The sequence below is a fragment of the Lactuca sativa genome, chromosome 4, assembly GCF_002870075.4.
Source record: "Lactuca sativa cultivar Salinas chromosome 4, Lsat_Salinas_v11, whole genome shotgun sequence".
Lineage (NCBI taxonomy): Eukaryota > Viridiplantae > Streptophyta > Magnoliopsida > Asterales > Asteraceae > Lactuca > Lactuca sativa.
This window is the reverse complement of record NC_056626.2, coordinates 91,797,821-91,811,792: the sequence shown is the minus strand read 5'-3', so window position 1 is coordinate 91,811,792 and position 13,972 is coordinate 91,797,821. Positions and strand designations below refer to the sequence as shown.

Genomic DNA, 13,972 nt, shown 5'->3' with positions numbered 1-13,972 from the left:
TACATCAACAAAACATACCAAAATCAGCCAAAGTGTTTACAAAAAGAAATGGCATATCCCTATTAACAATTTTACCAAAAAGGGCTTCCTAACAAATTTGCCCAATCTAAAGTCCCAAAGTGTTAACAATGCATCCATATTGTATATTGTTTACAAAAGAAAGGGCATATTAACAAATTTACCAAAAAGGGATTCCTAACAAAGTTGCCCAAGTAGCCCATATAACTGCTTAAATCCTAACCAATCTAATCCAAAGTAAGAGGTTTTTCTGGAGCCATTCCTATTCCTTTCTTGTCAATCACAATTTTCTTCAACATGTTTTCAGTGATCCTTTTAGAAGTTTTTCTTGTTCTAACCCTGAATTGAGTTCTAACCATAACTTGAGTATCATCAACTCCCTCTTCATCATCCTCAGCTCCATCTTCATCATTGTCTTCCTGTGATTCTTCAGCTCCATCTTCATCATTGTCCTCCTATGATTCTTCAGCTCCATCTTCACCATTATCCTTCCGTGTTTTTGGTACATGCTCACTCACATAAGGCACATCCTTGCATTGGAAAGAATACAAGTTAGTTATGTTATTGAAAAATAAAATTCACTGTCAATGTTATAATATATACCTTTGCAGCTTGTTTGGATTGGTGAACCAAAGCATCAAATGCTTTCAGTTGTGATTGGTTGATATTAAGACACATAAGGATCTCTGCTTCACTGTATTTTGACTCTTTAAGGTAACTCAAATCACTCAGTGTTTGATCCAGATCAGCCATATCAATACCATCACCTTCATCATCAATGTTAACATCAGCTTCATATGTTTTTGGTACATGTTCACTGTCAACAGTAGGTGCTGTTTGGGTGACAAATTGACTCTCAACATTAGGTGTTGTTTAGGTGAAAAATTGAGTCTCAATCCCAGGTTCTTTTTTCCCAGAACTTTCACCTTCTTCATAAACACTGGTAGACCCTCTCCCACCTCTCCCAAATCTAGTGCAATTGGTCAATTCTGGATTCAACCTTGGCCTTCCTATTTTCTTCTTAGGCTTTGGTGTTGGTTGGACTGAGGGATTCTTGCAAGACACTTTATTGTGCCCCATTTGCATACAATTCTGACATTGGACAGTTCTACCCTTAGAGGAGACTTAGGAAAACCTGTCTTGATGCTCAGAGACATGCCTTTTCCTTTTCATACAAGGCCTTCCTGACATCCTTCTTTCAATAGGTGGTAGTGGTTTGGTGTAAGGTGTTGGTTCCCACATATTATTGCCATTAACAGGAAGGATGTTAGACTCATAAGTAGTTAAGAACTTGTCCTTACCAAACCATGTGCTGATGAATCTACCTGGATCTTGTTGTGTGTAAATTATGGTTGCTTGGGCATGGACACAGGGGAACCCAGATAACTCCCAAAGTCTGCATGTACAGTACATCCCTTCTAAGTTCACTCCATATGATTGGAAGCCATTTCTCACTTCAAAAGCATTCAAACCACTAGGATGAACATACCAAGTCCTGCAAACACATTAACAGTTTTAATTAGTGTACACATTAACAGTTTCAAACCACTAGGATGAACATAATACTTACTTGATATCAAAAGCAAACTCATCCATTTTCTTAATAGCTCCTGGACACACATTATTCACCCATTTACGTGCTTTTTGCTTCAAGTTAAATAACCTTTCCATCATATATAGTCTAATCTCCTCAAGCATGGCCAACAAAGGCTTCTTTATGGCATCAAGTATGATGGCATTAAAACACTCTGCCATTCCATTTTCAACAGCCTCACATGCCATTCCACCTTTAAAAAATGCCATGCACCAAGATTTAGGCTCCCTTGCCATCAAATGATCATAAGCAGCAAGACTGACTTCTTTGATCTTCTCCATATTCAATTTGAAGTCCCCTTCAACAGTTGACTTGGCAACTGTCTAAAACATATTCTTGAACTCTATACCACTGACGACCTTTCTGAAATTTGCATACACATGTCTTGCACATTGTATGTGCTCCACACATGGCAATACAACCTTTACAGCTTCCAAAAGACCCTATCAATTACATTAAAAATATCATTACTAACTGCTTGATCCATGTATAAATGAAATGAAAAAAATGAGATAATTGAAAACATTACCTTGTGTTGATCAGAAATAACACACAAATCCAAGCCTCCTTGTAATTCTAGGAAATCATGTAATAGTTCCAAGAACCATTGCCAGTTGGGCTTGTTCTCAATTTCAACTACTGCCTAAGCAATGGGATACAAATAGTTATTTGCATCCCTCACTATGGTAGTTAGCAGCTCACCTTTACATTGTCCTTTCAAAAAACTCCCATCAAGCCCTATAACTCTTCGACAACCAACTTTCCATCCTTCTTTGATAGCCTTAGAACATGTATACATTCTATGGAAAGTAGTAGTGTTATCGGGGTTTACAATGACAACTATTTGAATTGTACTCCCTGGATTGGACCTCATCAATTCATGTCCATAATCCCAACCTTTTGCATAGTGATCACTCAACTTTCCATCTATTAAAGAAATTGCCCTACACTTTGCTCTATAACATTTTGACCATGAAACCTTGCAATGGAACCTGCTTTGAATAATAGCTTGCATTTCCTTACATTTCAAATTTGGTTTCCTAATCATCTCCTTCAGAAACTGCCTAGCTATCCATGTGGGATCCATAAGATTAACACTACGGAAATTCCTAACATATGTATGTTGCTCAATCATTTTTTTGATTTGGAATGATCTTTCAGTGCTCATCCACGAGGCCTTTACAACAAAGGGATATTCAAATTTCTCAGGGTCACTTGCACATACAGCCACGAGCCTTACACTATCACATTTCTTGAACCTAATTGGATAACCCCTGCTTATAGAGTAATTTGTCAAACAAAGCTTCAGTTGGTGTGGTGATTCATACCTCTCTCCAAGAACTGGCTTCATATTGTTCCATTTCACCTTCGGATCATGGGTTGAGTATTGAAACTACAATTTGTCTTTATCGTCACCTTCACTATCACTCTGCTTGTCCTGCGGTGCTTCATCTTTTGGCATTCCTTCAAAATCATTTAGGTTTATCTCAGGTATGGTGCATTCGTCAAGCGCTTCGTCTATGAGAGTATTTAGGAACTCATCTTTGCATCGACTTCTTTGTTTGTGTTTGAAAAACTCATCCAATTCCATGTCAATGGTATCGAAGTCATCTACTGTCTCCATTATCACTACAAAACAAAAATTAATCAAATATTTTAAGGGAAACACGATATTGGAGGACCACGTGGATTTTCTTACCTTTGATTCTTCTCAGGTATCGTTTTGCTTTGATATAGGGTAAGAAGGGTTTTTTACAGAGGAGGAGTTGATGACGGGGTGTTTAATAGAGGGTGATAAGGTCAATGAGCTGGGGTAACCGGCTCTTATAAGGATTACCGGTTCTTAGGGTCAAACTGAGTGTATTAGCCGGTAATCTGTCCTTTTTCATAAGTAAAATTTAATTTATGACTAAATCATAAATTGGGGCAATATTTTGGGACTTTTTCGTAGATTTCCCATAATAATAAGATAAATATAATAAAAATATAAACATTATATTTTTAAATTTGAGAAGTAATCATAAAATTAAAAAAAATAACTTTTGAGATTATTATTTCTACCAAAAACAATTTTTTCTGCAAAATAATTGAAAATTTAATTCAATTATTTTTCTAGTAGGTTTAAAATTTATAGACAAAATCTCACAAAATTTTTTTGTTAAATGGTTTCAATCCCTATGGATCAAACCTTACACATAAATGGTCATTACCGTTGATGTCCGTTAGATTAATCCGTTAAATTGAAATTTTTTTAGATAAATATACTATTTATGTCATTTTTTCAAACTTGCTTAATAACTATTTGTGAAATTTTACATAATGATCATTTAATTAGTCTTTCATTTATTTTTCTTTTCACATTTCCGGCCATCTTTTTTATTTTTTTTAATTCAGATTTCTTTTAAAATTATCTCTAAAATATTCAAAATACAATACATAATTAAATATTTTTGTTTTCTATTTTTTATCTAAAAATTTTGAAGTATAAAAACAACATTTTATTACTTTTTAATTTTTACATGATGTAATTTTTAAGATTTATCTTCATTTATTTTATACAAATATATTTACTTTCTCTGAAAAAAATGATGTGTTAATATAAAAAAAATACTTTATTATAGAAATAATACTATGTTGCTATTTTCTTTTAAAAATATAAGTATGCAATTTTAAGTTAAAGATAAAAATATGTTTCGATTTTGGTTTCATAATATAAGTATGGTAAATTTTATATTGGTTCGATATAAATTTTTGATATTTAATTTTCAAAAAATTATTTAGTTTTATCAAATTTTGCATATATTCCTTAATAAATACATAAACTTTTCAAAGCAAACTAAAAAAACGTCTGTTAGCTAAGAGTTAACTATACTGCTACACATGCTAAAATAACTAATCATATAAATAATATAACATTAAATTCTTTATAAGTCTTATTTGACCACTAGACAAGACTATAATGCTTATAATCAACTTTTAAACCGTTTTCCTATTTCATGTCATACTATTGCAATACATTATAAGACTATACTTTTAGTCAACTTAATGGGATCTAAAAATTTTATACATTTTAGATTAAAACTAGACGAGACTATAATCCTTGTAATCAAAATTTCAATATTAACCATATTAAGACAACACTATCATAATTTAGGGTATATATCTAACACACAATATAAAATATTTAATACACATTAATCTTTTTTAGTAATAATATACTTCCTAAGATTATGATGTAATAATACCATATAATTAATGAGTTTTATAGGTTACAAAAACTTATTTTGGCGGAAAAACTTAAACCCTAAGTTGTTGTTGTAGGTTTTGGGAGATTACAGGTTTTCCATGAAGACATTATGTTTGTGCTATATGGGACATAATTGAAAATGGATAAAATTCCCCACATGTTGATGAATGGGTCCATCCTTGCTATAGGTTATCAACATGGAAAGCCATGTATTTCATCAAAAAACATGATCCACTTAATGGACGTTCATTGTGGCCTAAAAATGATTGTCCGATCACTTTAAATCCACCAAAACCTTAAAAATAGGTTTGTATTTCAATTAGTACTAATATGTAGTTTCAATGTGAACATGAAATTGATTAATTTTTAACTATAATATATCGATATGTGTAGGCGGGGAGGCCTAAAAAGAAAAGAAGGAGGGGGTGTTGATGAGCCCAACAACCAAGCATGTAAATTGACCAGGAAATATCTGACAACCACTTGCTTAAAGTGTCATAAAAAGCGACACAATTCCAGAACATGTAAAGAACAGGGAGGCAGTGGTCAAGTTAGAGGGGGATGAAAACTCTGTTAAGTAGTTAGTAGGATGTTTGTGTTGTAGGTCTTTTGACACTTAAATCACGTTTACTTGTTTGAAACTGCAATGTCTGTATGGGTTAAGAACTTGAATTAGTTTTACTTGTTTTGAAACTTAGTATGATGGTTGTGTTAACAACTTTACAATTTTGCATGTAATGGTGTGTATGCATATTTTGGCAATGAATTAATCTGTTTTGTGTACTACCATCTAAAGGTTAATTTATAACAATATACATTTCAATTGCACATCCAAACCATCCAAACGATGCATCTACAATACACTTACCAATTGCAAATAAAAAACATTCAAGAATTTCAACATTCAACTATAACAAAGTATATTCCATTACCATTCCATAATATTGATTTGTTACAAACTAAAGTTCATTAGAATTCCATTACATTGATCTGATACATAAACCAAAATACAACAACACCAATTCCAAAGACCCCCTACATAAGCTGGAAACAAAAACCCCTTATTCGATTAAAACCCAAAAAACATCTACACCAGTTAGAAACCAAAAACCCAAAATCCATTAACATCCAAACTTTCCCAAGACACTTACTGGTTAAAATAAAACCAAAAAATACATCCATGAACAAAACAACATCAACTGGTAGTTCCACACTACTGCACTCATAATGGCAACCCTCTCTTCCAGTTGATTCATTGATCTTATCAAACCTGGGATCACCACCAATGCCCTAGAACACATAGGAGGGTCAAACCATTAAAGGAACCCACATCTTGTACAGTTCCAAAATTGCCTTCCAGGGTTATGATCTGTCCACAAAGTGATCTCCATTGCTTCATTCCCACATTTTCAAGTCACCATCTTTAGATGCAAAGTGATTGGATCTTGTAAAGGGTGTAACGGTCGACGAACAATGGAAGAGAGAAAAGAGAAGAAGGTCGCAAATAAAGGGTCTTGCCCAAAAATTGGGCATGCAATCTTTCTTTTAAAAGTGAAGGTTACAAGTAAGGACAAAATTACCCCTGCAACCTAATATTGAAAAAAGAGTTAACGGCTAAATAGTAAAGGAGTGAGCCGGAAGGACTAAACATTAAAAGTTTTGAAACCACATGGACCATCCGTGAGGTTTTTTAAAATTAGGGACGAAACTTCATATTTTGTGAAACAATAGGGACCATTTATGAAGTTTTGTCATTTTATAAAACTTTTTATTCAAATATCATAAGCTCATAATATTTGCCCATAAAACATGTACGCAGTATAAATATATTTTATATAATTTATAATTTTTTAAAATGTCTAGCCCAAATTCGTAGGTGTTACAAAACCTGTTAAGATACAAATTTGTTAAATAGGTAGTATGTTTATCAATATTAGTAATTAACTTAAAAAAAAATAGCAAAAGAAATGAATAATACTATGAAGTGTGAATAAATGAGTTTGAATTCAAAAGCAATCCATATGATCATTGTACTATTAAAACTAAAATTATAATTTATTTAGATTTTTAGAGGTGGTGATGTTTTATTTATATGGATATGAAGAATGAATTTTGGAGTTAAATTGCATCTTTTAAACAATTAATGAGTTAATATAGGTCAATATTGGTTATTTTAAATGGATTGACATTTGATAAGAACAAAAAAATTCCAAGAATTTCTGATATCTGAATCCATATCCGAAAATTTAGATATTCTAAATTTCAAATACAAATTCGAATACTAATAATCCATTATCCAAATTTTTGGATATCCATAGTCATGACTTTTTTTCCCTGCACACGACTCATTAAACTTTAAATTTATATCTACTATCATTAGTAGTCTCTACAATTTTTCACCATTGAAGACTTAAGTTTTAAATTTTTGATATTTTGATTTTGTTTGGTATTTGATAGTATTTTGGTATTAACTATAAGTTCAAAACTAATTATCATATCATTAAATTTTGGGAATTGGTTTAACTAGTCAACCAAACAACTTGTTAAACCAAAAACCAATGATGCGACTAGTTTGAATCCAGTTCTCGAGTCCAATTTAATGAGAGAATAAAAAGGAAATGAGAACCGAAAAGAAAATAAAGTTACCTTGCTTCCAAGATTATTTTTTTGGAAAGAAAGAGAAGAGAAGTGAAAGGATGATCTTTAAATTAGATGAATTTGGATGGAAGTGGTCTTAAGGATTTTTTTTGGTTATAATCTTCATTTTCTTTATTTCTAACTCACGAATATCAATAACAATTTCTTTTTTCTTTTACATCATTTTATTTTTTTTCCCCGTATTTTTCTTCACCTTCTTTTCATTTGTTTACTAAGGTTATTTTTTCTTTTTTTCTTTTTAAAAACCTTTTGACAACCCTATAAATACCACACTTGTTTCACCTTTAAAATCACACATTCTTCTATCATTTCGTATCTATTTCTTAAAAAAAGAACCCCAACAATCTAACCCTAAAGTCTGACAGAAGAAAAAATAATGTTTCGAGTTCAAGTACCCCAACTCGACACATTTTCGCCTTCAATCCATCCCAAGCGGTTTATCGTCCCCAACTTGATGCCCTTATTCAATCCCTTCCACAATTTCAATACTAAAATGTTAGGCAATACTACGCCATACAAGTACCAAATGTTAGTCCTAATATGTGTTAAACATTGTCGTTTTCTCAATAAACCTTCACTAAATCAACCCCAAAGCCAAACCCCACTCTATCAATCTCAAAGACTCAAACCCAAAGCCAAACCCTACCCTTTGATTCTCAACCACAAAACCAAAGCCTCGATCAGTAGGACGACGAAATTATAAAGGACCTCCCTCCCCTCACGCCACAAAGGAAAACAACAAGTGCAAGAGAAGACATAATAAAAGCCTCAAATATGGACTTCATAAGAAGAGCTAGTGTTGACACAATCTTGGGTAGACATTTTGGAGGATCCAACGCACGAAAATGCACAAGTGCGTGAACATTTATGGCTTCTTGAAAGATTCCGAATGGAGTTAGGTGAAGATGATGAGCACCGTACCAAACACTAACTTAATTCAAAGTTTGGATCAATAGCGAGAAGTGTTTCAAAGATGAATAGGTTGTACAACAACCTAAAAACCCAAAGGAGAAGTGGTCAAGGAGATGAATAAATTTTTGAAGAGGCTTTGCATTTGTTTCACGAGAAAATGAGAAAAACATTCATGTTTAACGAGCCTTGGAAATTGTTAGCTCTTAGTCCAAGTTGGAAAAAATACGAAGCCCAATGCATCAGATTTTAACATGAACAGACGAAATGTAGAAAATAACGACAACATTTGATCGATATAATCTAAATTTCGTTGAACATTTGACATTCGACAAAGAAAAAGAAGCCGAAAAACAGAAGTAGCGTGTGGAAAGGCAAGAAATTGATGATATTAAATTCTTGATGGAAAAATCGATCATCTTTTGAGATCGATCTTTGAGCTAATTTTGCAGAAGAAGGAAAAGATCATGAAAAATATTTTCCATACATTTTTTTTAATAAAATGTAGTTTTTTTTATATTTTTAATTTAGGCTTTTTTTTTTTTTTTTTTTTGTTTTTTTGTTTTTTTGTTTTTTTGAATCTTGGTTGTTTTTATGCACTTTTTGAAGTATTTATATTTTAATTACTTTTTTTATGTTTATTAATTATTTTTACGGAATTATATTTATTTTTTAAATTATAAACGTTAAACTATTTTTACTTTTTAAAAAAATAAAATAATGAAAGATGATAATTTTCTACCTTTAATGAGTGAAATATAAATAAATAAAAACCTAAAATGACCAATGAAAAAATTAATAGTAAAAGGTGATTACATCGTCTCAAAAGGTAACCATGTGAAGAAGCGACTTATATAAAATTAAGGGAAGTGATTCGTACACAATAATATTTTGCCATACACAACAATTCATGTATTATATAGTTGTACAATACAACATTTTAAAATACCAATTGTTATGTATGGAGAAATTTTTTTGTGTAACAATCAGCTCCCGAAAATTAAGTTCGCAAATTGACGACCAAATCGTATGAGGACTTGCAGCTACAGAATTTAAAACTATGAGGGGTGATCCTGTGTCTTTTGAAAAAAGTGATTGGCTAATTTTAGAAGGTTTTGAATATGAAGAACAACACAATAGTAGTCTAGAAGTTTTCTAAAGATGTTGACTCCCGATCCTCCCTCCAATAAATCTTATGCGTCCCAAGCCTTCGTTGCCAACTCCCGCACGCTACCCTCATTCCCTTCGCCACCACCAAACTCTGATCGACGATGGAACAACAACATTTACTCTCCGTTTCCGATGAAGTATTCGTCAACGGAGGCAAATCATCACTCACGCTCTCTGTCGACGGGATACTCCAGTGGTTGGATGGAGGTTTAATTCGCCGATGCTTGTCTGTAGAGAAGGAAGTTCTTGGATTCTCAAAATCCGGACGCCTGATCACAATTAGGGCACTTGTTCAAACTGCCGCTGATCGATTTTGCTTCGGAAGTAGTGGCGAAGGGAGTTTGACGAGGAAGAGGTTCGTATTTGAGGCGGTGACGGAGGATTCGTTACGGAATTTATGCGAGAAGATTCAAGGGTACATCGATTCGTTAGGTAATACATGTGATTTTCTGTTCAACTCATTAGGCTATTCTCCAATGTCATCAATATGAACATGTAGCTAAATTACACATAAAAACTTCAACATGGCGTTGATTCTCTACGAATTGACTTGTATTTTGTGATTTTGTCCCATGTAAGCAAAATATTTCTATTCTGCATAACTTAGAGGCTGTTGTAACAGGTCGACCAAAAAAGCTCTTCATATTCGTTAATCCGTTTGGTGGGAGGAAATCTGCTTCCAAGATTTTTACTAATGATATAAAACCAATACTTGAAGATGCTAACATCGAATACACATTGCAAGGTTGTTTGTTTCAACTTCTGCCAATTTCATTTCTGTATCATAATGTTGCTTATTGCCTTTAATCTTAATTTCAGAAACAAGATACCAACTTCACGCGAAGGAAGTTTCTTGTTCGTTAGATCTTACAAAGTATGATGGTATAATATGTGTTAGCGGGGATGGCATATTGGTTGAGGTTGGTTTGTTACCTCTTTTTGATATATGAATTTCACCTTTTTCCTATACGAAATGTAGGCCAGAAAATATCATGCAAATCTTTTGAAGCAATTCATTAATGTCCCTTGAAAAAGTTATAATGTTTGGCTTGCTGTACCCCATCGAAGACTTGTAGATGTATATCTAGTATCTACTATTGGGAAAATTGCAATAAAACCCATGTACTTTCCACTTTTTAGCAAATCAGTCCCTACAACTTTTTTTGAAGCAAATAAGTCCCACGGTTTCTGATTGCATATGGGCTGGAAATTGTAAATTGTAGTAGGTTGTGAATGGATTGCTTGAAAGAAAAGACTGGGCAGTTGCACTCAAAGTGCCTCTTGGAGTCATACCTGCAGGTACAATTTACAAATACAATATTTTTATTTTATTTTATTTTTTTAAAAAACTTACACAAACAAATGTTTATGAAAAAGGTACTGGGAATGGCATGATAAAATCCCTTTTAGATTCAGTCAATCAGCCATGTACTCCAGCTCATGCTACTCTTGCTGTAGTCCGAGGTATATACTATATACTTTACTTTTACTTCTCTCAGGCTAAGTTTTTCTATTAAGTCATTCTTTCTGCATTCAGTCAAAAAGAACCACTCATATATATTATATAGCCTACTCAATTAAGATTTCTCCACATTAAGTGAAAAAGAAACAGCATCATATTTTGTTGTTTTTTGTCAGGGCATAAACGGTCTTTAGATGTAGCTACAATCTGGCAAGGAGAGACTACATTTTTTAGCGTCTTAATGCTTGCATGGGGTATACAATAAAATAAATACACTGAACTCAAAACTAAATTTTAATAAATAAATATTCAGATTGTGATTCTTTTGACTTACTGAATCATGTTTGGGTTTGTTTTCTTCAAGGACTTGTATCAGATATAGACATCGAGTCCGAGAAATATCGGTGGATGGGAAGTGCTCGGATAGATTTCTATGTAATTCCAAACCTTTTCTCTCTAAAATTACTATGAAACACTATCAATTTGTATTTTAATTGGGTTATTATTTTTTTCTTAAATGAAATTCAGGCTCTTAAACGAATTCTAAGGCTGCGAAAATATAATGGGAGTATATGTTTTGTACCTGGACCCGGGTTTGAAGATGTGGGAGAGTCAAATGATTCGTGTGTTGATTCTATGGAACCTCTTATTATGCCACGTCAGCATGGTTACCAAGGTCCTAATATTGATTTAAAGAATTTAAATTGGAGAAAGATTGAAGGTCCCTTTGTTTCTGTTTGGCTTCATAATGTTCCTTGGGGTGCTGAAAACACTATGGCTGCCCCTGATGCCAAGGTTGATTTCCCTCTATCTATTGTGATAGTTTTCTATTTTATGTATTAACATATTCTTTGTTTCAATACTTATTATAATGGAGGTTATTTTGGTCCTTTCAGTTTGAAGATGGCTATTTGGACTTGATTATAGTGAGGCAATGTCCAAAGTTGGCCTTGTTGTCCTTAATGTCTGAATTGAACAACGGGGGCCACGTGAAATCACCCTATGTTGTGTACATCAAGGCGAGTGCAATGCATCTTTCATCTATGTTTGTTACACATATCTAAATAAACTTTCTAGGGCTATTTTAAATGACAAGGAGGAGGGCATTTATGTCTTTTGCATTTAGAGATAAAAAAAGGAATCTACATGATTGCAATTTTTGTTGTCAAACACAGTATAAGGCTGTCATGTCATGTTTTGTCCTTGATCTGTTGTTTTTTCAGGTGAAAGCGGTGATATTGGAGCCCGGGTCGAGAACGGATGACTCGATGAAAGAAGGGATTATAGATTCGGATGGGGAAGTGTTGGCGAGAGGGAAAGGAACTTATAAATGTAACTTAAAATCATTGATGGCATATGATAAGATACAAGTTGTTGTGGATCAAGGTTTAGCCACTCTCTTTACACCTATTTAAATTTGTAATAAACAAACTCTATTTATGTTTTTAAAATGTAAATAACAGAATACAAACTTGGTATTCAATACAAACCAAAATGAAGGTGAAAAAATAAATAAATCATTTTTGGACATATATACAACATATCTGGCTTTCCATTTGTTCGTGTGCTTGTTAAAATACAAGAACGATAAACTTATATCATGCTTCTTATGATAATTATTATATGTTATCGTGTTCTTGATATTGACAATAGCAAAACTATAAACATTATTTATTTATTTATATAGCCAACGGATTAACACACAAGTTAAATACACACAAGTTAAATACAATAGCTAGCTAACTTTGGCAATTGAGCATGTAATTCAATTTTTTGAAGGGGTAATTACTAATCTAGCCAAATTAAGGGGGTAATTAGCAATTTCTAGCCAAAAATTAGTAAAATAGCCCACGAAACCGTAGGTTTCGAGATTCGCCTACTGTTTCGCCATTTCGTCTACTGTTTCGCGTTTTGTATAAAAAAAAATTCATTTTTCACATACAAAACCGTAGGTAATATATAACCTACGGTTTTCTCTCTAATACCTACGGTTTCCCAAACCGTAGGCTACGGTTTTGGCGAAAAAAACTATTTTGGGGGTTTATCTACTATTTTGTCCAAAAAAGTACTGTTTTTTTTTTATCTATTATTTTGGGGGTTTTATCTACTATTATTTCCAAAAAACTACGTTTTGGTTATTTTTTTAAAATTTATTTTATTTTAATTAAATATAGAGAATAAAAAAGAGTGTTTATATAATAATTTTAACAACTAATTTGTTTAATTTTTAACAATTATTTGGTTTGAATTTGACTACTTTTTCGGTAAACTTGACTACTTTGTTGTTAATTTGACTATTGTCTTCATAGTCATTGTATTAGTTATTTTAAAAAAAAAATGTTTGTTAGTTATTTTAAAAAAATGTTTATTAGTTATTTTAAAAAAAAGTGGTGTGACATTAATTATTTAAAAAAAAATGTTTATTAGTTATTTTAGAAAAAATGTTTATTAGTTATTTAAAAAAAAATGTTTATTAGTTATTTAAAACAAATGTTTATTAGTAATACCTACGGTTTTGTTTTTTTTTTTTTTAAAAAAAATACACGATTACAAAATTAGCATATAATTCCAATCCCATTGAATCGATTTAAAAAAAAACGAAAAAAAAAAATTTAATTTCCGTACGGTTCATACGAAACCGTAGGTGTACAAGTCGACAATGCACAATTTGTGCATTGGGAACTTGTACACCGTAGGTTTTGTATGAAACCTACGGTTTTATATTTTTTTTTTCAAAAAAATTTTAACCACATATATAAAAACTACTCCTAATCACAAATACGGTAAAATTTTGATGAAAACTAGACAAATTTGGTTGTTCTTCGGGTGCTCAATTGAGAGAAAAAAGTAGGCAAAACAAAGAAAACAATAGACAAAATGACCTAATCTGAAAAAATTTTCTTTACATTCTTTG

General features: G+C 32.3%; 2 protein-coding genes across 2 annotated transcripts; one reads left to right on the top strand and one right to left on the bottom strand.

Annotated features, from left to right (window-relative positions):
* Window positions 1-2,255: 2,255 nt before the first annotated feature.
* On the bottom strand, window positions 2,256-2,963 carry LOC111892385 (uncharacterized). Its single transcript, XM_023888433.1, has one exon. It carries the CDS (start codon window positions 2,961-2,963, stop codon window positions 2,256-2,258), a length of 708 nt encoding a protein of 235 aa, XP_023744201.1.
* Window positions 2,964-9,579: 6,616 nt separating this feature from the next.
* Window positions 9,580-12,619, top strand: LOC111892409 (sphingosine kinase 2). The gene is made up of 10 exons (XM_023888457.3): window positions 9,580-10,028; window positions 10,219-10,341; window positions 10,416-10,516; window positions 10,823-10,895; window positions 10,974-11,060; window positions 11,235-11,312; window positions 11,423-11,493; window positions 11,587-11,853; window positions 11,955-12,077; window positions 12,282-12,619. The coding sequence occupies exons 1-10, from the start codon at window positions 9,698-9,700 to the stop codon at window positions 12,471-12,473; spliced, it is 1,446 nt and encodes a 481-aa protein (XP_023744225.1). The 5' UTR covers window positions 9,580-9,697; the 3' UTR covers window positions 12,474-12,619.
* Window positions 12,620-13,972: the final 1,353 nt, after the last annotated feature.